Source organism: Syzygium oleosum, unplaced genomic scaffold (assembly GCF_021117445.2).
Source record: "Syzygium oleosum isolate NSW1041296 unplaced genomic scaffold, Sole_v2.1 Sole_v2.10, whole genome shotgun sequence".
Lineage (NCBI taxonomy): Eukaryota > Viridiplantae > Streptophyta > Magnoliopsida > Myrtales > Myrtaceae > Syzygium > Syzygium oleosum.
Window position 1 is genome coordinate 6769022 of NW_026607494.1, and position 26558 is coordinate 6795579.

The window sequence follows — 26558 nt, forward strand, 5'->3', positions numbered from 1 at the left end:
TTAAGCTATTAGGTAGAGAGAGACCACATAAATATAAAGAGCATTTAAAACTCGTTGCCAATCGATGTGGGATAATACTTCAACACAAACGTATAAACACAACCCAATTACACAGAGGTACATGTAATGGATGGATTTATTAGAAAGTCCAACTCAAAAGCTTAAGCTTATAGGTGAAAGAGACCACATGAATATAAAGAGCATTTAGGACCTATTGTCAATCAATGTGGGATAATATTTCAACACTCCCCCTCACGTGCAAGTCGGATTACGAGCTGCACGTGGAATTTTGACTACGCACATTGACGGGGATTTTTTAACCACGCACCTTCGCGTAAGGGATAACTGGCTCTGATACCATGTTAGAAAGTCCAACCCAAAAGCTTAAGCTTATTGGTGGAGGAGACCACGTGAATATAAAGAGCATTTAGGACCCGTTGTTAATCAATGTCTGATAATATTTCAACATAATTTTTGTTTCATTCAATCACGTACTCGTGCACCTATCATCACAGCCACGTAAAACCTCGAAATAACATTGATGTGCAATTAGGTGCAAGATTTAGGATATTGCAGATAAAGCCTCTAGTGGTGGATGCCATACTACTGGAATCAATTTATATGTGTAATTCTGCACAAGTATATTTTTTTCTATGTATCCACTTGATATGTGTTAGAATATTTAAATAATAAATCACGCCTTCATCTAACAGCTTAAACTTTTAGAATAGTTGACAGTGGTCCACAAAATCTCACATAGTATCAGAACTGGAGGTCTCAAGTTCGAATATTTCTAGGCCCCATTTGCCTCTCCAATTAAATATTTCCATGCTTAATACTAAGGAAAAAGACTAGACTAAGCGTGAGGGGGAGTGTTAGAATATTTAAATAATAAACCACGCCTTTACCTAACAGCTTAAGCTTTTAGAATAGTTGGTAGCGGTCCCACAAAATCTCACGATGTGCTATATATCTTGTAAAATTGGTAAATTAATTCGAGTGGAGAAACAATGCTATGAACACTATATGATGTTATGCATGCACTAGCACAAAACATGCATTCATTCAAGATGTTCCGTTTTTGCGTGACTAAAATTTCTATCGTTTGTTTTGTCAACTGCTAGTGTGGGTAAATTATGTTCGACAAGCATATAGACAAAAAATTGGTTCTGTTTATTCAGCAAGGAATATATGACTCATCTGCAGAATGAACAAGAAAAGAATGCCAGTAGAAAGTATCGAGTGCATAAAGAGCTTCTTTTAGATGTTCGATAGATGGGGCGTGCGTGTATTCCCTAGTACTTGATTCATGCGATCGATGTTGTTTATTTTTAGAGTTATGTAGATGATTAAACGAAATTATATATCTTTCGGCAGAATCAGTATGTGAGCTGTCCCATTGGGTCTTATTTTGAAGTATTTGACTCACATTAAAGTTTTCCTTGTCTTACAGAAACCGGAGAGAATATTGCTCATTTCTACTCAAGCCGTGGGAGCAACAAAGGTGCACATTCTCAGTGATTCAACTAATGATAAGTCTTTTTTGGTCAGTTTTGTTGACCATTTTTTTTGTGTCCTCACTGCAGGTTCTTTGCATTATCGATTCAAGTTACCATGTGAATCCATCCATTGAGAACAGGAAACATGAGCAACGACAAGAAATCTTCTCTGAGTACCAGGAAAAGGTCTCAATCGATATACCTTATATTGGTATTTCTTTGATTAACTCTTTGCCACAGGTATGAATGAAGAAGCTTATTGAGATGGCATGATATTTGTGGTTGGTTTTCTGTCCCTTCACCATTCATATTCTTTGTAGGAATTGCTTTTTGCCTGTGCAAAGGGCATCAGGGTTCATTTGCTTCAGAGCATGGATCAACAGAAGGTTTCTTTGAAGGTTTTATCATTGCAAATAGACAACCAAGTTCGTGCTGCCACTTATCCTGTCATCTTGTCCTTCAATCGTGGATACAGAAGTAGTTCGTCTAACTACGATGATGGTGCCCAGAAAAATGAGAATTCACAACTTCACTCTGACAACCCCTGCAAATCGGTGATTCATCTAGCTGTTTCAAAGTGGAGAAAGAAAGATCTATCATTGATTTCATTTGAATATATAACGCTAAGGTATTAATCACTAGCATCAGTATCTTTGGTTACATCAGTATCTTTGGTTATTCTTTTATCTTCAAGAGCAAGAGCTTATTGAATACTTACTCTGGCAGAGCGGCAGAGTTTCATCTTGAGCTTGAGCAGGAAGTGGTCTTAGGCTTGTCCGAGTTTGTTAAATCTGTTTACTTGAGATTCCAGAATGGAGTAATGCCCTTTTCTGATCCGACATTGCTACCACTTCTACATGATAACCCTCTTGTAGGGAACTCACACTCACATATTCCTATCAGTAGTGTTCAAAACAAAAATCAAAGAATCAGTGTATTATTTCCCTCAGTAATTCCAGTTGGAGCACCTTGGCAGCAAATTTATCAGTTGGCCAGAAGACAGAGAAAGATATATGTTGAAATGTTCGATGTAGGAGCTATAAAATTCACTCTAAGGTAGGTGACAGATTGCCCCGCTTCCCTTTTTTTGAGAGTTATACCCATCGATGTCTGAGTATTGCTGTGATATAATTTGGCTGTGCAGTTTTTCCAGTGACCCATGGATGCTTAGAATGGGGATCCCTATGTCAGGAGATTCTCTCGTGCATGTAAGTAGCTTATCTTATGTTGGCTAGCTGCAACAGCTTTGATATGAGGGATTCCTGCTCGGACATTTGATGCATGCTTTTGATTTTTTATCTGTTCCTAGCATTTCCTATTTGATCCTTTGAATCCATCTGACCTAGAACTTTGACATGTGCGATTCTGTTCATGAACTATGCATATACACGATTTTCCATGTTTCTAGATAAATGCATGTTTGGCTAACCATTATGGTTGTTTCAATAGTCTGTACTTCACATTAAGTTTATTGATTCTATGCTATTTTGATGCTGATAGATTGTCTATGCTTCTTATTTGCATGTCTGGACAGTCTGTTCATGAACTATGCATATACATGATTTTCCATGTTTCTAGATAAATGCATGTTTGGCTAACCATTATGGTTGTTTCAATAGTCTGTACTTCACATTAAGTTTATTGATTCTATGCTATTTTGATGCTGATAGATTGTCTATGCTTCTTATTTGCATGTCTGGACAGTCTGTTCATGAACTATGCATATACACGATTTTCCATGTTTCTAGATAAATGCATGTTTGGCTAACCATTATGGTTGTTTCAATAGTCTGTACTTCACATTAAGTTAATTGATTCTATACTATTTTGATGCTGATAGATTGTCTATGCTTCTAATTTCCATGTCTGGATATGCTCTGTCCGGGGTCATTATTTCTTGATCAAAGTTGTTATTTATTACTATTAATATCTGGTGAAGTTGTAGACCGTTTAGTGCCAGTTTGAGTTTTATCTGGAATCCTGTGCATAAATCTATAAAAAAGATTTATTAGTATCTATATCTATAATTTATAGGTATCAATTGTTGAAAGTTGAACCTGAATTTGGGTCATCTGAGATTTTCTAGGATTTACTGTCTATCGTTATGGTACACTCGTCATCCCGGGACAGTTATTAGGCAGGGTTTATAATTTGTCATCTTTGGATAGTTTTTTAGGAAGGGTTTTAACTCAATGTAGTTGGATAGGCAAACCATCTAATTGTTGATGTGGGATAGTAAAATATTATGTCAATTTGAATGGATTTGATTGAATTTCCCGAATTAGCTTCTTTTGAGCCAGGACTTCAGAAGCAAGCTGCTGGGCTGTACTTGTTGATATTATTTTGAACTCTAATCAGTTACTATCTAAATTTTTTGAGCTAAATTCTCCTTGGTACATGTGATTTGGTGATTCTTAGTTTGTGATCGTCTTTTTTGGGTCAAATATGTGGGAAGTAGACACCTTATAGCTGCAGATCAGAGTGGCTTGGTCAACTCTGCAAGTCAGATATCCATAACTATAGTACAAACATTTGCAGCGAAACCGCTTTCTTGAATTTAAGTAAATCGATGTTATTGCCAATGATCTCTTGCTTTTCTTACAATTAAAAAATTTGCAACTTTTTGAGACATCACTATGTGATCTTCCCCTGTGACCAAGAAAAAAAAATAGTAATTTGATCTCTCTTCTACATGAGGTAAAATGATAGATTCAATTCTTTTAGCTAGCAGTTATTTGCACTGGTTGGCTCATTACATCCTCCGTGCATCACTGGTTGATGTTGAAATTGAGAATTTTCCTCCCTGGTGGCATATTTGTTAGTTTTAGCTCATGTCCTCATAAAGGTTTTGCTGACATAAGACAATGAATGGTTACAGAGAGGCCTTATGGCTCTTGCTGACATTGAAGGAGCAAGAATATATCTCAGAGAGCTAAAAATAGTACATCACATGGCTGGTTGGGAGTCCATTCAGGAGATCGTCCTGAGGCATTACACAAGGCAACTTCTGCATGAGATGTATAAGGTAATTGGCTGATGCCTTTTTTATCGGTGTCATAATGCTCAGAACATGACCATATTTTGGTAGAACGAGGAAGTTTTGTTATGGTCAACTCTATTTGGCATTTGTCAAATTGTTGATTCTAGTGTTCTAGTTTCTTTTCACTCCATCTGATTTTATTGACATTGTATTATGTACTTCTTTACTATCTCAAGAAAGCTTGTCATGTTCTCTTTATGTTTTACAAGTCCGAAATTCAAGAAAATTTGTAAAACTCGAAACCCATGTCGTGTTCTAAGCTACTGTTGCATAAATGCATAAAAGAGTATTAAAGTCTAAACCTTTTCTGTTGTGAGACATTTTGGGCAAATGCAGGTTTTTACTAGATTGTCTAGGGGAAAATTTGGCAAAATCTTGTGGAATATTAAAAATTTTTGACTTATGGAGTAGGCAATATGGTGTAGCAATTGGCAAATCCATTGGTGAAAATTTTCTTTTTCCCCTCCACTTTATCAATTACTAATGATACGTTGGGCGTCGTCTGCTTGTTACATTTAGTTAGTGCTTGATAAAACAGTATGTAATATTTTGTGAGACGAGTAACAACTGTTTTAAAAGTTTAAATTGTTAGAAGAAGACGTGGTTCCCTTCGGATGTTGGCTTTGATTTGGCATAAGACTAAATCTGAAATTAATAATAGGGGAGGCAAACAAGAGGGTTGTTTGAATTCATGACTACCTACCCTGGTACCCTGTAAAATTCTGTGAGGCCACTTCAGCCGCTCTTTTAGCTGTAAGATAAAAGTGTGGTTTGATATCCAAATATTTCAACAAATCTCTACACCTACATTGTTGAGAATTGATCTTTAACAAACTTCAGCATTCCTTTAAATATCTGGAGGGAATGCAGAATTATTAAATAGTTGTATGTACTATGCAAATGCAAAAAGGCATTAATATATATGCCTTTTCTGTTACTTATAATAAAAGTCCTTGTAGGTGCTGGGTTCAGCTGGTGTTATAGGTAACCCCATGGGATTTGCCAGGAGCTTGGGGCTTGGCATCAGGGATTTCCTATCTGTTCCTGCAAGGAACCTTAATCAGGTATATAGGGATCTTGTAGTTCAAGTTTTACCATCCATCATTGTATTTAGTAGTACAATTTGCTTCTACAGAGTCCTGCTGGACTTGTCAGAGGTATGGCCCAAGGAACAACTAGTTTATTAAGCAACACAGTCTATGCCTTGAGCGATGCCGCCACTCAGTTCAGTAGAGCTGCTCAAAAGGTACATCTACGAGTGATGGCTTTTGAGAAATTTTATGCCCATACTACTCTCTGACTTTTCTTATTTTTTTCTTTTAGGGTATAGTTGCACTGACTTTTGATGAGCAAGCTTTTTCTAGAATCGAGAAGCAACAAAGGGGTGCAAGTTCACATAGTGAAGGTGTTATAAACGAAGTTTTGGAGGTACGCAACCGTCTATCTACTTGGTTTCAAATCAATATTTTTCATCTGAGCATGCATGGTTGTAAATGAGTTCCTTAGAGGGTGAGAACAAGGACAGGGACTGCATCTAAGACTTCTCTCAGTATGCATGTTTAGAAGGGCCCAATTCCCTAAAAAACCCCCCAACTTTACCCTTTGTCCCAATTATATCCCAAACTTTTTTTGTCTTATAAAAAACCTCAAATTTTACTTTTATCCCAAATCTACCCAATTCACTTTTCGTCCAATTTTTTAATATTATTTTTATTTTTTCGAATTTTTTTTTTTTCTTTTCTTTTCTTTTTCCTTTCCTTTTCTTTTTTTTTTTGTTTCACGTTTGGGTTTGGGCCGGTCGCCGGGGCCAGCGACCCGGCAGGCAGGAGGCCGGCGGGGCGAGGCTCGGCCTCGCCGGCGTTAGGCGGCCAGAGCCTCGTGTGTGGCGAGGCTTGGTCCCGCCGGCGTTGGCGGGCCAGAGCCTCGCCCCGGATGGCGAGAACTCGGCCACGCCGGCGGGCGAGGCCGACTCGCCCGGTGCCGGCGGGCCGACCTCGCCGGCCACGGCGAGGCTCGGCCCCGCGGCTATGGCGAGGTCGGCCTCGCCGGCGGCGGCGTGGCCGAGTTCTCGCCAGATCTGCGAGGCTCGGCCCCGCCTGGCAGGTCGGCCTCGCCCGGACAGCAGCGAGGTCGGCCGAGGTTGAACCTCGCGTTCTTTGGGCGAGCCGACCTCGCCGATTCTTTGGCGGGCCGAGCCTCGCCCGGATCTGGCGAGAACTCGGCCACGCTGGCTTGGCGCCGGCGAGCCGACCTCGCCGGCTATTGGCGAGGCCGAGCCGCGCAGCTGGCGAGGTCGGCCTCGCCCGACTGCAGCGAGCCGAGCCTCATCGGTGGCCGGCGGGGCCGACCTCGCCGGCCCCACCTCTGGCCGGTCGCCGGTCCGGCGGCAGGCAAAGAAGGTGAAACAAAAAAAAAAAAAGGAAAGGAAAAAAAAAGAAAAAAAAAAAAAAAAATTCGAAAAAATAAAAAATAATATTAAAAAATTGGATGAAAAGTGAATTGGGTAGATTTGGGACAAAAGTAAAAGTTTGAGGTTTTTGTAAGACAAAAAGTTTGGGATATAATTGGGATAAAGGGTAAAGTTGGGGGTTTTTAGGGAATTGGGCCTACTTAGAAGCATGTAACCGTCATCATTATTGTACCCCTCTCCAGTGTTTAATCCCCGAAGTTCATTTTTCTTTTTGTAATCTGAAGATTTTGGGTGTCTTCCTAGGGCTACTGCACCCTTATGACATTTTCTGTTTTCTTTTGACGTTGGGACATCTTCTTCTAAAGAACCTTAAATGTGTTTTTCCATCTGAATCTCTATTGGTGCAGTAACATTTTGCAGTGTTGATTTCTCTCTCTACTTTGTTTCTTGATTTTGGTTGCAATGTCTATATCAAACTACTAAACCATTAGGTCTACGAAAAATGGCCTGTACTGTTGCAATTCCTTGAAATATTTCCCTTGCTTTGGGTGGCACTTGTGCAAATAGGATTTGGAATCCATTTCACAGTATCCTCCATTCATTTGGATCTACTAGTGGGATAGAGTAAGGTACCAAAAACTGCCCTTATATTATGTTTTTTATTATTAGCAGATAAATCTTTGCCAGAAGTTTCTGCCTCCTTTTCTGAACAGCCTCAATGAAAACCCTTATTCCTCCCTCAAGCTTCAATTCTCTCTGGTCTCATATGCAACTTTTTGCATAGACAGAGTTACAACCTCCAGAATGTCTAGGTATTACCTTGGGAAATTGGATAGAACTTCAGCCAAAAAAGAAAAAGGTTAAGAACTTGTCTTGGCAGAGTAGTATCGTTCATTATATTGAAATAGTGATTTCTTCAAATCGCTTATTGGGAAATTGTCTTGCTGCATGTAGTTTTTTCCCCTAGAAAACTGTTTCTTTCGTAGTATTTTGTTTGTCCATTTTCTGACACCCATTGGCCAAACTTTATCGCTGTAGGGGCTTACTGGACTTCTGCAATCCCCTATACGAGGAGCAGAGAAGCACGGTCTTCCGGGGGTCCTATCAGGTAACGTAGGAGCATAGATTGCTAGTTCAAATGCATTGACATGGACCATGTTGCTTTACTTTTAACAGATATTGCTTGCTATCGTCCTTTGCAGGGGCAGCATTAGGACTTACTGGACTAGTGGCAAGACCGGCAGCTAGTATACTTGAAGTAACCGGGAAAACGGCTCAGAGTATCAGAAACAGAAGCAAGCACTACCAAACTGGCACACGTCGAAGGATCCGTCTCCCGAGGCCTCTGAGCAGAGAATTTCCCCTAAGACCCTATTCTTGGGAAGAAGCGATTGGAATATCTGTGCTCACTGAAGCCGGTGATGGCTTAAAATTCAAGGACGAAGCATTAGTGATGTGCAGAGCTCTTACGCAAGCTGGTAAATTTGTTATTGTGACCGAGAGGTTGATACATCTTGTTAGCTGCCCTAGCTTAGTGGATTATGCTAACCCTGAATTTCAAGGCATTGAGGCTGATCCAGAGTGGGACATAGAATCTGAGATCTTTCTTGACAGTGTGATCCACATTGATGCAAATGATGGGATCTTGCACATTGTCGGTAGTGGTTCAGATGCTTTCTTGAGGCAAAACCAGCACCAGGCAAAGCGAAGTGGAATGAGGGTGCATGGTGGCAATCCAACTCTTCCACTATATCAGACTGATTTGGAACTGGCACCCGGAAAAAACGCAGAAGAGCTATTACAGATTTTGCAGTCTGTAATAGAACTTGGAAAAGAACGAGGATGGGGTGGCAGGTCTGTGCTGCATCGATGTAATATCAAGTGCAAGTCAACTGCTTACTAACAGGACAAAATATACTAGAACATAGCATCATATCTATGAGCTCATCCACATGGCGGTTTAGTCAAGGAAGGAGATTTGAATCAATGTGGGTCAAGGATCATACTAGTTTGGAATCTGTAGTAACCTGGAAAATGCAAATGATTAGGATTGCATCTACAGGAAAATCGACCGGGGGTGCCGTAGCAAGGAGTCCTTGTTCAAACTTCTCCTTATGTCTACTCAAATCTAGAAGCGAGGAGCTCTCCCGGCATGCACCATCCAGACTGTAGAAGTGGGGAGGGATTGCTTGTGCCACAATGGATGTGGACCTTTCATCTGTAAATATCATCATGTACAGCGTAGATATAACACAACTATAGTTTCTCCAACATTAATTGCTTTCTATGAGATGCATCAATTGTATATATGTGTTAATTATAGCAATTTCATTGACTCATGGATCATGTACAGTCATATATATATTAGAATGAAGCCTATAACTACTCAAACTTTCGTCTGTGCCGGTTGGAATCGAGATTTGTAATATCCAAGTGATGCATCTTATTAGACGATAATACGCCTTCACGGAAACTACAGCTAAATTAATTTTGTTGTGTCGCAGAGGGTGTTTGTTGCCGCATTTACGTAGATATGTTCATGCCGTTTTTTGAAAAGTCGAATTTGCAAATTGGCCTGCTAGATTGATGTATCTATTCTGTGTGAATGCGCTGTTAAAACATGCAAGTACTCTGGGTTTATATCTAAATCAATTGCTCAATCTACAGTGTCATACACCACCTTGTCCTTCATTTAGGGACCAATAAGGAAACACGAATGAATGAAACCTCTGCATTCCAGGCTTAATGCCAAGGACTCGGCCTACGTTGAGTCGAGTTCGATTAGTAAGGATGGTTGTGTTTTTGTATGTTACTTTCGGGGTAAATTCTAAATAGACCTGATCAATGGTTGGGCGGGGCTGGCTATTCAGCCTAAATGTTCCTATTAAGCTAGCCCACGAAAAAAATACTTGTTCGGGCCTACTCAAATTAAGCTTTAATGAAATGGACTTTAGTTCGTGGATGACATGATTTGAACTACATAAGTCAAATAACCTATCATCAAGCTGTTGTCATTTCAAGTTTTACTACTTTACATGATCCGTGAGGTTCATGGGTCAAGCCTTGAGAACGGGGCCTAAAGTCATGAGTTTTGGTGAGGTTTTTGTTATCTTTTACTTCACATCTTCCATCTCACTTTCATCTAGAACTTGGAATCAGCCAATGTTTAGATGTCGTGGGTAATGAAATGAATTGGACTTTAATGCGCGGCTAAGTGTTTTGATACTAATAGTAGCCGATTTTGGTACAATTATCCAAAAAGTCATAAACCTATTATACGGATGCCAATTCAATCCAAAACCTTTTAATTGTGCCAAATTAGTCATAAACATTTTAAAGATTTGCCAATTTAGTCCTAAACCTATCATTTGGATATTTAGCCGGAAGAACTACATTAGCAAGTCGCAAAAGGTTTAAGACTAAATTAGAAAATTATCAAAATGTTTAGGACTGAATTGGCACAATCGAAAAGTCCATGACTAAATTACCAAATCGTCAAAAGGTTTAGGACTAAATCGACACATTGAAAGATTTTGCGATTGAACTGGCCTCCGCATAATAGATTCAAGTCTCCAGCCCCCTCACCCCCCTCCCGGCATTTCTTACTTGGATCTTAGAAAGTAAGAGTCACCAACATGTGGAATTATGTAAACATCGATTGAGTGCCCCTTTTGCCTCTTTCTTTTTTTTTTCTCCCCCTTGTCAATATTATTAGCACTACCGAATAATCCATTCAAAGCCTTACCTTAATCCCACAATTCCGTGGGCTTTGATGGTAAGCAACCAAAGCACGGAAAAGCCAACGACCCCCCAAAGAAAGTCAACGGTCAAACTTTCCAAAGCCTTTCACCTGCTTTATTTGCAATCAATCTGCTCCCCCAAAAATCTCCAACGGTATTTCGCAACCCAGTGGGCTCCTTCTTCACCTTATCCCCTCCTCTTCTCTCTAGCACGACCTCCATGAAACCTCCACCACCATCACTATAAAGCAGCAAAGCAAAGCATCGCCATTTCCGCTCTCAAGAAGACGCGCAGCGAAGCTAGCAACAAGCCGAAGATGCCGCCGCTGGCCACCCTCTCCCTCTCCTCCGTCGCCTCCCACTTCCCCTCTTCTTCTTCTTCTTCTTCTTCTTCCGCGTCCGGCAGAGCCAGAGCGTCCGCAGCTTCGCTCGCTTTCGGTTTCGGAGCGAAACCCGCGATACCCATTAGGCCCTTCGGGCGACCCGGCATCGTCTCCCGCGATCCCCCGGCCCGTCGCGCCGTGTCCATCGAGAAGGAGACCCCCGAGACGGAGCGGCCCGACACTTTCCTCCGGGAGGCGGACGGCGGCGGGGGCGGGAACGGCAGCGCGGCCGCCTCGTCGCCGCCGGGGTCCTCGGTGCGGGCGAGGTTCGAGAGGATGATAAGGGAGGCCCAGGACCGGGTGTGCGAGGCGATCGAGGCGGCGGACGGGGGCGGGAAGTTCGTGGAGGACGTGTGGTCGAGGCCCGGCGGCGGGGGCGGGATCAGCAGGGTGCTGCAGGACGGCGCCGTCTGGGAGAAGGCGGGGGTGAACGTCTCGGTGGTGTACGGGGTGATGCCGCCCGAGGCTTACAGGGCTGCAAAAGGCGCTGCTTCCGAACAGAAGCCCGGTCCCGTTCCCTTTTTCGCCGCCGGCATCAGCTCGGTGAGTGGATTTCGCGATTCGATTGCGATTGGTTCAGTTTGCTCTGATGAAGATTGTGAGAAATGGGGATTCTTCGGTTGTGGTTATATGATTATGGTTCTTTCTTTCCCCCAATTTTGATAATGATAAGTTTCGGTTTTTGATGATGAGGGGGGACTTGTGGTGGTGAAATGTGGGACAAGTTATGGGTGTCTCAGACTCTCAAGTCAGTTATTTCCTAATAGCGGTTCAAACTGATAGAGGCATTCTGCTGTGTTAGACGAGCCTAGCGGAATATAATTGCTCGAGTTTGAGTTTAGGACGATGGCAGACAAAATGCATTTTGCGACCAGCGAAAAGCCTCTTTTCTTTTTTAGCTCGCTAGAGAAATGTAGCTTTCCGAAACAACTTGCAAGAATGACTTTGTATCGCTGAAAAACCCGGTTTCAGTGGTTTAAGGTTATCCGAATGAGGTTGTTCAATCATCAAACTGTTCGAGTTGTGAAAGAACTACTGAGGTTTTTCAATGTCTATATCCTCCTTAACTTGCTCGCTGGTTTTTTTTTTCTTTTGCCTTATCAGGTCTTACATCCGAAGAATCCTTTTGCTCCAACGCTGCACTTCAACTATAGATATTTTGAGACTGATGCTCCTAAAGGTACTGACCCTTTTTTAGGTTTTTAGTGTCCTTTTTTCTATTATTGTTCCAGCATCCCGTTTGATTTCATTTTCAGAAGGGGATTTACATGTGATATCGGCATATATAATTATACTATATTTTCACTGTTCGATGGTCTGCAGTTCCACATTCCACCCCATTTATCACGGTTTAAGAACTGAAAGCAGTTTTTAGCTTTCGGTGGATTTGGCCTGTTGGCATAATCGGTAAGGAAGTACATTCCACCTTCATGATGTGGCCGCAATGACTTACTTCATAGAACTGCTTACTTGACATATTCGCCTCTTGTGAACTCTTTAATTGAGATTCATGCTGGAAAATTACAAAGGCCCTTGGGAAAAAGAAGTGTTCTTTAAGAACTGCTATGCTTGTCGGATCACTGTCCGGATAGATAGAGAAATGTCCATATTGGGGGGATTGGACTGTATGTATGGTCTATCTGGTATCATAACCTCAATGAGGTATACAATGAGATCCTCTCTCCAGTCTTATGCCCCCACAAGAGCCACTCCTAAAGGCAACATCTGGGTACTATGACATATGAAGGTTCCCTTTTTAAATGACCAAACCATTTGAATGGAATAGAAGCACTATTAGCTTGATGTGGTCATGCACGAAAGAAATGCAACTAGAGTATCTCTGCTTTATATTCTTTTAGATTGTAGTTCCAGCTATTGTTATGACTGCTACATGCTGTCGATTTGGATGCTGCTACGCCATCGCCTGTCTCTGTTGTAATATTATTTCCCTCGTTGAACTGTCTTCTGCCAAGCGCAATGTTTGAAGACTTCAAATGCGAGCATTAATCTGTTCAATCATTGATAATGTTTTGCTTAGCTGAGGTATTTGATTGACATCATCTACTATGGGGATTGAGTAATCCAATTACATTATTTGGGAAGCTTCTGTTTTACAAGTTATCATCTGAACTGTAGTTATACACGCATGGATATCATTGGTTTTCTTTAATAAGCACGAGGCATGTTCTTTAGTGATATCTTCCCATGAAAATTTGTGACACAAGGAAGAAAAGGATAGCTTCATCGCCCGTATTCATAGTGTTTCCTTTGTGTATTGCATGTCTCATCACATTCTAATTCTTACTTGCTAGTCTTATACATGTGCATTCTTTGCTTTAGCAGTTGTAATCTAATAACTACTGGCTAACGATTGTAAAATTTTGTAGATGCACCTGGAGCTCCGAGGCAATGGTGGTTTGGTGGTGGAACTGATTTTACTCCTGCTTACATCTTTGAGGAGGATGTCAAGCACTTTCACTCGGTAGATTGTCCTTTTAACTTGGCCAATTTGTTCAATCCAAATAATATGCATAGCTTGCGATCTAGTGGCTGATTATGTCTTACGAAAGCCCAGGTCTAGCGACTAGTTGTAACTCCTTTGTTCATATACTCCAACTGGGTTTGACATAGGCATGAAAAAAAAAGTGCATTTTCTAGAACTCTTAACTGCAAAAACTGTCCACTGTGTTGACTTCTCCCCTCGACCAGATTTAGGTGGCTCGGTCACTCTGCATAGCCAGAGTTTTTTTCTATATCCCCTCACTGAATCGCCTTTAAGTTTTTGCCCCCATCGCAATCCTACTGTGACTTATACTTACCATTTATGTGCTGACTTCAAGTTTTCACTTGCACAAGAGATGTAGTCACCTTGATGTGTCGTGTTAATGAAACAGGTGTGCTTATAGTTGCTAATAAGTCGTTCGTAGAACTTTAATTGCAAATAGTAGATACTCCTGCTTGATATTAAACTCACTCCTGCTTAATTTTTCAATTATAAGGTTCCTGAAAGGACTTTGTTTATTTTTCTTTGTAGGTTCAAAAGAATGCTTGTGACAAATTCGATCCTTCCTTCTATCCTCGATTCAAGAAATGGTGTGACGATTACTTTTACATCAAGGTACGCTTTCCTCAAAGCTTCTCATTATTGAATCTGTGCCTTCTCTGACATTCGGCACCTAATTGTGCATTGATCTTCGGCTGTATTATATATAAGTCTATCCTTCTCAATTGATCTAGTGGGGATTCATTCCCTTACTGGGATCTTCAGTGAATTCCTGCATTACAGGGAGTTGATTAAATAGGTTTGGCTATTTGATGCTGCACAAAATGTTCCATTTTTCATGTCATGCATTTTGACCAGGGCTGGGTTGAAAGGTTTCTTATGCTAGATACCATTACCTCTGTTGGAATATTCATATTTCATGATTGTCCTCAGGGTACCTATATCATGGTGATCAGTTATCAAAAGTCAGTACAAGTAGTTGGGTATGTGAGCTTAATTTTTCTCCATCTCAATCAAAATTTGTTGATTTGCAGCACCGAGGTGAAAGGAGAGGACTTGGAGGAATCTTTTTTGATGATCTCAATGACTACGATCAGGAGATGCTTCTTGCTTTTGCAACTGGTAATGCACATAAATGTGGGAAGGAAGCTTCCTCACGTGATTTCACAGTGGAATTTTCTTAGTGTTTCTATCGGACAGAAAGTAACATTTTTTTGCCCGTTTTCAGAATGTGCCAATAGTGTGATCCCCGCTTATATACCGATCATTGAAAAGAGGAAAGATACGCCGTTCACAGAGAAACACAAGGCATGGCAACAGCTGCGTAGAGGACGCTATGTAGAATTCAACTTGGTATGAAACATAGGAGAACACAAAAGAGGAGCAAAGCTGATAAAATTTAGTAAGTTTTCAGTTTTTCCCCTCTAAGCCTCGTAAATATTTTCCTTTCCGAAAATGTAGGTTTATGATCGGGGCACAACATTTGGACTGAAGACGGGAGGGCGAATTGAGAGTATCCTCGTTTCTCTTCCTTTAACTGCTCGGTGGGAATATGACCATGTAAGGTTTTTTTAATTGGTCTGTGCAGATATATATATTGGATCCAGAAAAAAATTTCTGAAGCCCCTTAACTCAAATCTGGATTATCTCCTTGTTTCTGTACAGAAACCAGAGGAAGGAAGTGAGGAGTGGAAGCTACTAGATGCTTGCATTAATCCGAAAGAATGGCTCCAGTAATTCTTGGGAAAGCTTGATGTGCGTTATTTTGCAGTGTGTAGTAATCACCGTTTCTTCTTCCCCGTCAGGTTTGTTTTGCTTGATGACCGAGTTGGTAGGCGCGCCCCAGAAATTGTTTAATGGCTAGAGGTAGGAGATATCGGCGGATCTCTTGTAAATCATGTTGTTGTGTACTCTTGTGTATCGGCGGCGAACGATAATTGCTCAATAAAAGCACTTGAGATATTTCAACAGGCTCTTGGTGATGGTGGATGGTCTTGTTGAGTTTGTCCCTTCATGGAGTAATTCTCTAAAGTTACTGCTTTTCTTCTTCCCCCTTTGGCCAAGGACATCGCACTACAACTTTTTATTATTTGGTCAAAGCAATAGGACTCGAGAGGTTGCTTTATTGCAAATCCAGACCACCTGTATAATCAGAACACCGTTTTTAGGAAAGCTTGGTTCCTTTTTGGTCAAATGCTCGGTTAGTAGTTTTTGAGCTTCCAAATCATCTAGTTTATTAATAATTGTGTTCCTTCTTATTCTATTAGTACTTGGCAAATTATAGAGCACAAGTTAAGGGTCATAATTCATTCTAAAGGAAGAATTTTCCATTTTAAAAAGTTTGGCTTCATGGGTCAAATATTTGATCTTGTGGTTTTTGAAACTTTCAAATCATGTAATTTACTTATAGCTGTGCTCATTTTGATTCTATTAGTACTCGGGAAAGTTTAGAGCATGGGTTGAGAGGGCCATAATTTCATTATGAAGGAAAAACTTCCTATTCAAAGAAAGTTTGGCTCATTTGGGTCAAATGCTTGATCATGTGATTTTTGGAGTTTCCAAATCATCTAATTTACTTATATTTATATTCAATTTGATTCTATTTGTACTTAGGAAAATTTAGAGCATAAGTTGATGACCCTAAGTTCATTCTAAAGAAAGAAAAGTTTGGCTCCTTTTTAGATCAAATGATTAATCGTTTGCTTTTTGGAGCTTCCGAATAATCTAATTTATCTATAATTACGTTGATTTTGATCCTATTAGTACTTAGTTACACAAAAAAAATAAGCGGTCGGTCAATTACTTTTACCAGAGCTGTTGAAACAAATAGGTTTGCCAACAATCATTTTGTCAGTACTAATGACGAGAACAAATTACCGTTAGATTACTTACTCTTATTTGGGCCATTTTTCAAAATCTAATATTAAAATCGTTTTAATATCATCAATTATATTAATAATTCGCTCAATTTTCGTTTTTTTTTTTTGTGGTCGAATTCCTCATTTTTTTTCGAAGTTATCATCTCTCGCGTGAAATTAGCAAAATTTTATCCGACTCACTTATCATTTTTGTTTATCACTAACAAGAAAAGAAAATAGCACTTTGAATGAACCGCTTGGATCACATCCCCAGATTGATCCAACGGTGGAGAAGCGGGCTCCTGGTTAAAAACCTCGCAAAACCCCTCAACAGAAAAACTCCATTAACTCACCGACTGTGACTCTAGACCCACCATCCCCGTCCATGTCTTCGCTCGTCAGGCAACGCCTCGCCTCCCTCGCTCGCCCCTTCTCCTCCTCCTCCTCCTCCTCCGCCGCCAAGCTCCGCCACCTCGACACCGCCGCCGCCGACGGCGACGTCGCCCCCGCCGCCCAGCTCTACTCATGGGGCCGCGGCGCCTCCGGCCAGCTCGGCGGCGGCATCGAGGAGGTCCGGATGTATCCAGCTCCCGTCGCCGGCCTCCCCCTCCCTCCCTCCTTCGCCCTCGCTCCTGTCCCCGGCAGACTCCATGGCTCCGGCCGCACCGACTCATCGCCGGCCTCCGATACCGCCGTTGAGGTTGGCATATCGTGCGGGCTGTTTCATTCTTCGGCGGTTGTGGATGGTAAGCTGTGGATATGGGGAAAGGGCGACGGCGGACGCCTAGGCCTTGGTCACGAGGACCCGGCTTTCGTGCCGGCTTTGAATCCTAACCTGGACGGTGTTCGGTGCATTGCTCTCGGTGGTCTTCACTCAGTCGCGCTGGATTCGCTTGGTCGGGTTTTCACTTGGTGCGTCGCGTCTCTCTTGAAGTGATCAGGAGTGAAATCTTTGTCGCTCTTGTTGTTGCTGTTGTTGTTAATTTGATTGGAATGTCGGTTCTGATGGACTTGAGCGTCCTCGGCATTCTGATGTGAAGTGTGCAGGGGTTATGGTGGTTTCGGAGCGCTTGGGCATTCCGTGTATCATAGAGAGCTCTTGCCGAGACTGGTGGAGGGGTCGTGGAATGGGAGGATTTGCCATATTGCGACTAGTGGCACTCATACTGGTGCAATCACGGAAGCAGGTAAGCAAACTAGAGTTTTTAACTTCCGTGCTCTCGTGATTTGGATTTGTATATGTGTGTTTGAGGTTTGAGGCAGGGAGATGCTTGCCAGTTTCTAATGTTTTGAGTATTTCTGGTTAGTTCTGGAATTTGTAGCCGTCTAAAATGTATTGCTTTATTGTTGTATGACTTAGCTGCTGGTGTTGAACGGTGAGAAAGCGTGCTTAATTGGAAAGTTGGTGCCTTTTCACCCCTGAGGGCATCACACATTGTAAAAATTCACATTAATCAATTCACTGTGTGAACTAAGAAATCATTTAAAATCATGACGCATTTGTTGGCTTCCAAATCATTTCTTTGATCAGTAGTGCTGGTGATGCTCCCTGTGTCATGTTGCTGCCCGGATCTGATCTGGTTGTAATTATGGTAATGCAAAGTACGCTGTGAGTGAATAATGCACCTGGGGAGGGGAGGGAGATAGGTGAATATGTGACTGTAAGCCAGAAGTTAGCAGTCAAAATCAGGCTCTTGGATTGGATTAATAGGGAATCTAGAGATTACCTTGTTTCGTTTCGTATATGTCAGGTTCTGAAGTTATTACTCATCCGATGTCATTGCTCTTCACTATATGTAGGCGAGCTGTATACCTGGGGTCGAGAAGAAGGAGATGGTAGATTAGGCCTTGGTCCTGGTCGGGGACCAGATCAGGCAGGTGGCCTCAGTGTTCCTTGCGAAGTAAAGGCGCTACCTGTACCCGTGTCATCTGTTTCTTGTGGTGGTTTTTTCACCATGGCACTAACTAAGGATGGGCAAGTTTGGAATTGGGGAGGTTCGGAAGTTTATATTTTTGTTTGTATTTTTCTTAGTTATTTGGTTTTGCATTAGTTGCTTTGGCTGTTACAATTAGTGAAGTGTTTAATGAGTTTGTTGTTATGTTTTTGCTATATGCTTGAGTGGAGATCAAAACAAGGTTATCAAAATTGCGAACAACTGATGATTGTTTGGGTGGTTTAAAGCACATCACGCACAAAAAGTCGGGGCACATGCGGAAAAACTTTCTCAGTTTGTCTCCAACTGAGTAAAAACTGGAGGCACTGAAGCTCAGCTCCTCCAGGATATGATATTGGCCTCAGCGCCATCTGGGATATCTCTTTTTTCTTTTATTTGTTTACAAACTCTGTATATATAAAAAAATAAGTAAGACCGGATAGGCCAACCACAAATTGGCACGTGGCGAATCTTGGTGCAAGCTTGGGCCTCTTTCTCGGTATTCTGCATTAATGTTTTTAAAGATGTGAAAAGTGGACATGCAGAGAAAATGATCTTTCATTTTTCTTTTCTATTTACGCCAGTTTATGGGACACGTTATGTGAAGTGGTATTTATTTAGAGAATTGGTCAGTGTGCAATATTTTAATTAGTCTTTAAGATTGCAAGTGTTTGAGGGTATGGTTTAACAATATTCTGGACCCTCAGTAACTAGCTCTTTCTCCTAATAAAATAATATATTATTATGCATTAAGAATGTAAGAAAGATAACCTAGTGAGAAACTACATTGTAGTGCATCTCTTGATAGATGCTCAACCACTTTGAAATTGCAAAAATCACCAGTATTTTGTTGAACTCTTATGGATAGTTATCATTGAGGGTTGAGGGGTCCCTCACCCGATGAGAAGGGTCTACTCATTTCATTTCTCGCAAAAATTTGACAAAGGGAAGCAAGGCATAAGAATGAAAAAATAGACATATTTAACGAGTGAGAACTTTAAATTAATGTAGCTAACAAGGACTAAGAGAGAAGAATGATGCAAGGCCAGAGCCGTCAGTTATAAGTCGACAAGTCATGGTCAAGTGATTGTAATCCTTACACTTATTTAGCTAAAACTGTCATTGCGGCAGTTCATGGTAGAGGGATTTTTTTGTTTCTATGGTGGTATGGTGGTAGTGGAACTCACCATATACATTAACGGTGTTTTCAAGTCACTGTCATACTGGCTGGGCCTTTATGGTTATTTATTTGGGGGATTTTGCAACAGAAGAGACAAATTTCTAAAATAATTGAAGGGACTAAAATTTGTAAGATAAGTGGCCATTCTAATAGTTTCAGCAAGGTAACTTGCATCCCAAAATGTTCTGCTCATTTTCCATCACAATAAGTCGATGGATTCTCAAGTTTTTCTTGTAAGAAGTTCAATTTTACAGGGGAAATGCTATCTCAACATGGATAAATGAGTTTCTGCCATGCTCATCATAATTTCTGATTCTTTTTTGCAAATAATTTTTCATTGATTGTTTTATCTTCTTCCTTCTTTCAAAAAAAGGAAGAGAGAGAAAAAAAAAATCGAACCATGTACACATGCTTTTAAGCACATTGTTATGAGATAGTTGACCTTGTCCTTCTTCGTCATACTGATGGAGCGTTCTTTGTGCTTTTTAGCTAACTCAAATTATGAACTTGGAAGGGGTAACAAAGCTGGTGGCTGGGAACCAAAACCCATCCCAAGCCTTGAACATGTTCGCATCATCCAGATAGCCAGTGGTGGATATCATTCTCTTGCTTTAACTGGTAAACAGTTGGAAAATTTCTTTATGGAAATTAGTCTATGCCTCTTTTTCTCTGATTCTGATGGATGTTTATGTTACATTGTATAAGGTGATGGAAAGGTGTTCTCCTGGGGTCATGGTGGACATGGTCAGTTGGGCCATTCTTCTATCCAGAGTGAAAAAGTTCCTACAGTGGTCGAGGCATTAGCTAATGAGCATGTCATCTTTATTGCTTGTGGAGGTTCAACTTCAGCAGCTATAACTGGTAAGAAGTGAGAAATGCATTAAGTCCTGTGAATTTATCTGTTAAACTGCATATGTTACTTACAGTCGTTGCTCTTTATGGGAAGCAGCATCTTGGTTTATCAAATCGTAAATATCCCTTCTGGAGTATTTGTAAGCAAGACTTTTAAGTGTTTTTTTTGTTGAAATATCCACTCTGTGATGTTGGGGTCCTTTCAAGGGTTGCAGTTGCGGTAGTTCTTGTGCGCTTGGGCATGCTTATAAATTGGTGCTTTGGGCCTTGAATCTCTCAATTTGTTTTTAAAGGAGTTAGCTTAGTACATTTATTTTTCAAGTCCTTGATGGTAGAAAGAGTAGGTAAATACTTTCTCTTTTGTCTTCAACAGACAGAGGGAAATTATACATGTGGGGAAATTGTAAAGATTCTCAACTTGGAGTTCCTGGGTTGCCGGAGGTGCATCCTACTCCTATTGAAGTAAAGTTCTTGAGCGAAGATGATGGACTGGGGCCCTGTAACGTGTTATCCGTTGCAATTGGTGCTTCTCATGCAATGTGTTTGGTTTCCAGGTCAGGTTCTGCTATATCTGTCTCAAAGGATAACCAAGCGGGTACTGACTGGCAAAACGGGAATGATAATTAGATAAGTTCTTAAAGTGATGAGGCGTCAACTTTTGTACACACATCCATGTACTGTTATGTCTGATGGCTGGAAGAGTTTGCAAACTTTTGAGAGCGAGAAAGTTTGAAGGTAGCTTTAAGATTTCTCCGTCTTCCCAAGGCAATTATGGTGTGGGGGAGGTAGACCTCAGAAAGCAAGCCTGTCTTTCTGCAAGAGAGCCACCGTTACGCCAAGCTCGTGATTCTAGAATGTCCTTGGAAATCAGTCGAGCAGGGTTCAGATCCAGGGTTTTGTATGAAAAGAAGAGGAACTGAGAGTTGTTGTAGTCTCAATACTTGTATCATGATTTCTAAGACCCTGTAACCTTATAGAGAGAGGGATGCAACCTTTTTGACAGATGCTGACATTGCCGCATGTTGTCAAGGGGATTGCTTCCGGAGCTCAAGCTCATTATCAACGTCGTCATTGTCACTCGTCATGCATTGCCGAATAGATTATTTTAATAATAATTTTTCCCTTAAAATCTGTCAATCAAGCCTGTTGCTTTTGCTTTGATGGCTTTCATTCTCCGAACAGGTTTTTATGTGTCTCATTAGTGGCGGTGAATGCCGGTGTAACCGTCAACCGTACATTATCTGAAACTTTCTCCTCATCCTCCTCCTCGTCCTTATAGAACACTCCCAAATATCAACTTCAGAAGTAGCTGGTAATGTGAAGTCACCAGTTCGAGGCTTGGAAAATCGTGCAGTCATTGTTCTGAAACTTTCTCCTCATCCTCCTCCTCGTCCTTATAGAACACTCCCAAAGATCAACTTCAGAAGTAGCTGGTAATGTGAAGTCACCAGTTCGAGGCTCGGAAAATGGTGCAGTCATTGTTCCGATGGGCATTGAAGTGGAGCCAAGGATGGGGTGGGAATTGGCTTAGCTGGGAACCCGGGTCGATTGTCACGTTCCAAAAAAGAGACGTTACGGGATTCATAAAGATGGCCATCAACAGGGCCGAGGCGGAGGACAAAACATCTAGAGTACTTGGTAGGGACAAACGGTCCTTCCATGTAACTACAAGACCGCTCAAAACAGCTCTGCTCAGTCACTCCACTCGTGAATACAAAAGAAAGGACAGAGAGAGAGAGAGAGAGAGAGAGAGAGCATGCGCGTAGGGACGAAATGAGCAGCACTCGATCTCTCTCTCTTTCTCTTCACCCTTCGGGCCACACTTTGTTTGGTCGCATGACTCGGAGGCCGCCGTAACTGGTTCATGCGTGACCTTTTTTGCCTTGCCCCCCCCTTTTTTTGTGGGGGGCGGGGGAAAAAGTAATTATTTTTGGCTTTGTTTTTTTTTTGACAATCATGCATTCGGGCCTTTCCTTATTTACTAAGCCTAATAATGGGAAAGGCACCTTTCCTCTTTTCTGGTTCACAGTTTTCACGTATGCTTCATTTACTCCTCTTCGCATGGCCTCGTCCAAGGTAAGAGAATCAACAAAAGAATGACGCAATCCGCGCATGCCCATCGGCATCTTTCAAAGACCCGTTTTCGCGCTTTTAGTGTAGCTTACTCGGTATAATCCTAATTCATCTCTTAACCATCGCAATGTCGAAATTCAATAGTTATCATCTTGCCTCCATCCCGAGCGGATCCATCTCCGCCGACCCTTTCATTCCATTCCCGTGTTTCTCGTATTCGGGATTTACATTCTCTGGGATTAGTAGTTAACTCCCCACTGTTCAACATTGAGAGGAAACAGTCGACAGCTATGGCTTCCAACAGCGATATTTGATCAGCAAGACAGCATGGACGACAAAACGAAGGAAGAAGCGACAAAGGACGAGAAAAGACCATAGCTCATGCAAATGTCACTTCACCGCCCCCTTTTTTCATTGATGCTGTATCAAATCCATCACACCCCGTCACTCCCCTTTTTGTCTATTAACGTACGCTAACAAAATTAGTAAAAGAAAAAAACCCCATAAAAGAAAAAATCAAAGCAAGTTACAACCTCTTTGAGCAAAATTAAAGCAAAAAAAAAAAAAGGGAAGGAAATGGCCAAAAACAAAAATTAGAATTTGAGTTAACTAAAGTATTCCCCCCAAATCTACAAGTTAAAATTGTATTGGAAACCTCGTATAACATCTTGAAATAATGTCTCGCGTCCCCGCCGACCATGCCGTCAATCAATCTCGCGGGTTTTCCCCGCCGCGGAACGCCGAGCACTGCGAGGCGGGCCGCGACGGCTGCGTCCCGGCGCTGGCCGGGCAGCCCTCGAGCCCCACGGGCGGCGCCATGCAGTTGTACGACAGGCAGACCTCCGCGGCGTCCGGCACCGCCATCCCGCGGTCCCACGGGAACCCGGAGATGTAGTTGTGCTGCAGGTACAGCGTCCGGGTGCGGCCCTGGAGCACGCTCTTGACGTACTCCTTCGGGACGCTCCCCGTCAGGCGGTTGTTGTTCAGGTACAGGGTCTCCACCCCGATGAGCGCCGTCGACAGCTCCCCCGCCAGGGCGTTGTGGCTCAGGTCCACGACGGATCCGGGGCCGTAGGATGGCGGGTCGGAGGCGGCTCCGGCGGCGGGGACCCCACCGGAGAGATTGTTCCGTTGCAGGAGCATTGATTGGAGGGACGGGGTGGAGAAGAGGGAGGGCGGGATGGGCCCACCGAAACGGTTCATGCTGAGGTCGAGGTACACTAACTCCGAGAGCGATGCGAGGCCGCTGAGCGGGCCCCACATGGCGTTGCCGCTGAGCGACAGGTACCGGAGCGTCGGCGGCAGCGGCGGCACCTGGCCGAAGAGGAGGTTCTTCCTCAGGTCCAGGTGGAGGAGCGCCGCCGAGACGGGCGGCACCCGGCCGAAGAGCCGGTTCGACGCCAGGATCAGGACCTTGAGCCCCGGCAGCGCCGGGAGGCGCGGCGGGATCGGCCCGGCGAGCTGGTTGTAGCTCAGGTCGAGGGTGTGGAGGCCCCGGAGCGCGGCGAGGGATGCCGGGATCGGGCCGGTGAGGCGGTTGTTGGTGAGGGAGAGGACGCGGAGCTCCGGGAGGCGGCCGAGCTCCGGCGGGATCGGGCCGGTGACGATGCCCGGGGAGAGGATCAGCTGGGTGAGCCCGGTGAGGCGGGCGAGGGACGGGGAGAGGGAGCCGGCGAGCCCCGGGGAGCCGGAGAGGCCGCCGGCGCCGAGGGAGAGGACGGCGACGCGGCCGGAGAGGGAGCAGGTGAGGCCGGCGAAGGAGGAGCAGGGGTCGGGGGCGGCGAAGTCCCAGGTGGAGAAGAAGGAGGCGCCGGGGAGGTCGGTGAGGCTGCCCTTGACGGCGAGGAGGGCGGCGAGGTCGGCGGCGCTGATCGCCTGCTGGAGGGACGGGGGAGGGCGGGCGAGGAGGAGGGCGGCGAGGAGGAGGAGGAGGGGGGCGGCGGAGGGCGGCGGTCCGGCGGCCATCGGCAATGCGGGGGGGAGTGGAAACGGAAGTGGGGAGGGGAGTGAAGGAGGTGACGACGAAGACGATGCAGAGGTTTGTCAGTTTGACATGGATTACGGTAAGTTGGGGGCTATTTCAGATCGGTTTTTGTGTTTTCATTTTTATTTTGTATTTTGTTTTGTTTTTGTTTTGTTTCCGACCAAAAAAACGAATTATTTATTTTTTGTTCTTATGAATTGTGGGTAAGAAAATTGAAAATGGGTAAGACAGAGGTGGTGGGGGGGGGGGGGGGGGGGAGAAAAACGGTCGGTTGGAGGAGAACGGTGGCGGTATTATTCAATTTGTAGCCAAGGGTGTGCATCATTTCGGAAAATGATTTTAATTTTAGTTTTGATTTTTAATTTATATGAACTGCTAAAGATCGGATTGGAGAATATAGGACGGGTGAATTTTTTTTAAAAAAAATTGGATTAATTTTTTTGCCACGTGGGGTCTTGGGTTTTTAGTTTTGGAGAGGCTCGCCTTGTGACTCTAGAGAGAGAGAGAGAGAGAGAGAGAGGGAGGGAGGGAGGGGGGGGGAGATTCCACGTGTCCAATGAGGAAACGCCACGTAGGATTATGCCATCCTTCGGTGGCCAGCAATGGCGATCACGAGACTAATCTAGAGAGAGAGAGAGAGAGAGAGTGAGTGATGCAGATCTGTGCAGCAATCTTAGAAAGGATACGGCCAAACCAGACCTGATTACACGACCAGAAAAAAACAAAAGACAAAAAACCAGACCTGATTAGGGCCTTAATCTTATGATAATCAGATCAGTCAGTCTTAATTAGTTTTCTTACTTCTTCCTCCTTTCTGCAGCAGTCTTCTGCAAATGTGCAGCAGTTGGACTTTTATATGTTTGCAAATAAATGTGGAATCTTTTCCGAATCTTTCGTGCAAGGCTAGTTGAGTAAAAGAAAAGTTTCGATTGTCAAATCAAAGTGAAAATTCGGATCCTGCTCGCTCAGATTTTGAATTTCTTCTTCTTCTTTTTTCCACATGGTGGTATGGAATAAATAATTGAATAGTTAAAAAAAAAAATTAGACATGCCCATTTTTGGAGGGTTAATTTAATACTTCCGCTTTGTGGGGCCCGCTTATATTATCAGAAGAAAAAGGGGAAAAAAAGAAAATGTTAATACCACTAAAAACCCAAACTGGTACATTTGTGATAAATTTACAAAAAAAAATCCAAACTGGTATATTTGTAATAAATTTAACCTATATTAGTTTCCGTTAAATAAACCACGAACTGATATACATGTGACAAATGAACGGTAAAACCGCAAACTGGTATAACTGTCAACTGCCACATATCATCCAACTCAGTAATTTGACTGTAAAATTTAATGGAAACTAACGGAGGATAAATTTATCACATGTGTGCCAATTTTGGGTTTCTAATGACCAAAAAAATAGGTTTTGGTAGACTTGTTACAAGCGTACCAATTTGGAATTTTTCGTGGTATTAACCCCAAAAAAAAATGAGGAGCCCTCGAGAAATCCTGACTCAAAATTGGTCGGGATAAAGACTACATTGGCCAATCGTTAAAAGGTTTATGATTAAATTAGCAAAAATGAAATATTTGGAATTGAATTTGGCCGTCCCAGAGTAGGTGTATGACCTTTTTTTGATAAATTTTCCGAAATCCTTCATTTTTTTAACAACGTAATTAATAAGGGATGAGATCAAAATATTATTGCGGAACCAATTATGATGAACGAAATAAATGAGATCGTTGTCTTTTTTTTCCCTAGAAATTGAAAACGTGTGTATTGTGGTTGGGCTTCAATTAATGGAATTGAATTGAGTTTATCATCATCCGGAGTCGACGATCGAATTAAAGCTTGTGGATGAATTGCCATTGATTGTTTGCATTTGTGTCATTCCACTCATCTCACAATAATTGAGACTTCATGTTGTCATATCGATTTCAGCTGTAAGCACTTGGAATTTGTCGTGCAATGCAATGCAGCTCGTACAATGTTATCATCTTCCAAAAAAACAAAAAAAAAAAAAAACATGTCCTACGTTTCAAAAATGAGAAAAGAGGTTTCCATCATAATTTGAATAAATTTGAATTCCTAATTCCATCGTTTC

The 26558-nt window shown here is 42.5% G+C and overlaps 4 protein-coding genes across 10 annotated transcripts in view; 3 read left to right on the plus strand and 1 right to left on the minus strand.

Annotated features, from left to right (window-relative positions):
- Positions 1–9340, plus strand: part of LOC115688889 (uncharacterized) — a 51385-nt gene extending 42045 nt beyond the window's left edge. For all 7 annotated transcript variants that reach the window (XM_056315471.1, XM_056315472.1, XM_056315473.1 and 4 more), the window contains 11 exons: positions 1454–1504; positions 1587–1739; positions 1820–2127; positions 2226–2555; positions 2644–2707; positions 4378–4524; positions 5499–5603; positions 5675–5785; positions 5863–5967; positions 7988–8057; positions 8152–9340. In XM_056315471.1, coding sequence (XP_056171446.1) covers positions 1454–1504; positions 1587–1739; positions 1820–2127; positions 2226–2555; positions 2644–2707; positions 4378–4524; positions 5499–5603; positions 5675–5785; positions 5863–5967; positions 7988–8057; positions 8152–8852 — 2145 coding nt within the window. In that variant the 3' untranslated portion in view covers positions 8853–9340. The remainder of the gene's footprint in view (positions 1–1453; positions 1505–1586; positions 1740–1819; positions 2128–2225; positions 2556–2643; positions 2708–4377; positions 4525–5498; positions 5604–5674; positions 5786–5862; positions 5968–7987; positions 8058–8151) is intronic.
- A 1479-nt stretch (positions 9341–10819) lies between these two features.
- LOC115688860 (oxygen-dependent coproporphyrinogen-III oxidase, chloroplastic) lies at positions 10820–15545 on the plus strand. The gene is made up of 8 exons (XM_030614800.2): positions 10820–11615; positions 12177–12252; positions 13460–13554; positions 14107–14190; positions 14610–14697; positions 14804–14928; positions 15037–15135; positions 15241–15545. The coding sequence occupies exons 1-8, from the start codon at positions 11007–11009 to the stop codon at positions 15310–15312; spliced, it is 1248 nt and encodes a 415-aa protein (XP_030470660.1). The 5' UTR covers positions 10820–11006; the 3' UTR covers positions 15313–15545.
- Positions 15546–16609: 1064 nt separating this feature from the next.
- On the plus strand, positions 16610–21528 carry LOC115688858 (RCC1 domain-containing protein RUG3, mitochondrial). Its single transcript, XM_030614798.2, has 6 exons — positions 16610–17345; positions 17481–17620; positions 18234–18428; positions 20037–20165; positions 20253–20408; positions 20773–21528. Exons 1-6 carry the CDS (start codon positions 16819–16821, stop codon positions 21024–21026), a joined length of 1401 nt encoding a protein of 466 aa, XP_030470658.2. The 5' UTR covers positions 16610–16818; the 3' UTR covers positions 21027–21528.
- A 1080-nt stretch (positions 21529–22608) lies between these two features.
- LOC115688859 (leucine-rich repeat receptor-like kinase protein THICK TASSEL DWARF1) lies at positions 22609–24447 on the minus strand. Its single transcript, XM_030614799.2, has one exon. The coding sequence runs from the start codon at positions 24435–24437 to the stop codon at positions 23181–23183; it is 1257 nt and encodes a 418-aa protein (XP_030470659.1). The 5' UTR covers positions 24438–24447; the 3' UTR covers positions 22609–23180.
- Between the last annotated feature and the right edge of the window lie 2111 nt (positions 24448–26558).

What these genes read in the sequence shown, in the direction of transcription:
- LOC115688858 (XM_030614798.2), top strand. Translation starts at nt 16,819, where the DNA reads ATGTCTTCGCTCGTCAGGCAACGCCTCGCCTCCCTCGCTCGCCCCTTC. An exon ending in CTTGGTCGGGTTTTCACTTG is followed by an intron (nt 17,346 to 17,480) that starts GTGCGTCGCGTC and finishes TGAAGTGTGCAG; the next exon opens with GGGTTATGGTGGTTTCGGAG. An exon ending in AACTTCAGCAGCTATAACTG is followed by an intron (nt 20,409 to 20,772) that starts GTAAGAAGTGAG and finishes TGTCTTCAACAG; the next exon opens with ACAGAGGGAAATTATACATG.
- LOC115688860 (XM_030614800.2), top strand. Translation starts at nt 11,007, where the DNA reads ATGCCGCCGCTGGCCACCCTCTCCCTCTCCTCCGTCGCCTCCCACTTC. An exon ending in ATGTCAAGCACTTTCACTCG is followed by an intron (nt 13,555 to 14,106) that starts GTAGATTGTCCT and finishes TTTTCTTTGTAG; the next exon opens with GTTCAAAAGAATGCTTGTGA. An exon ending in CTCGGTGGGAATATGACCAT is followed by an intron (nt 15,136 to 15,240) that starts GTAAGGTTTTTT and finishes GTTTCTGTACAG; the next exon opens with AAACCAGAGGAAGGAAGTGA.
- LOC115688859 (XM_030614799.2), bottom strand. Translation starts at nt 24,437, where the DNA reads ATGGCCGCCGGACCGCCGCCCTCCGCCGCCCCCCTCCTCCTCCTCCTC.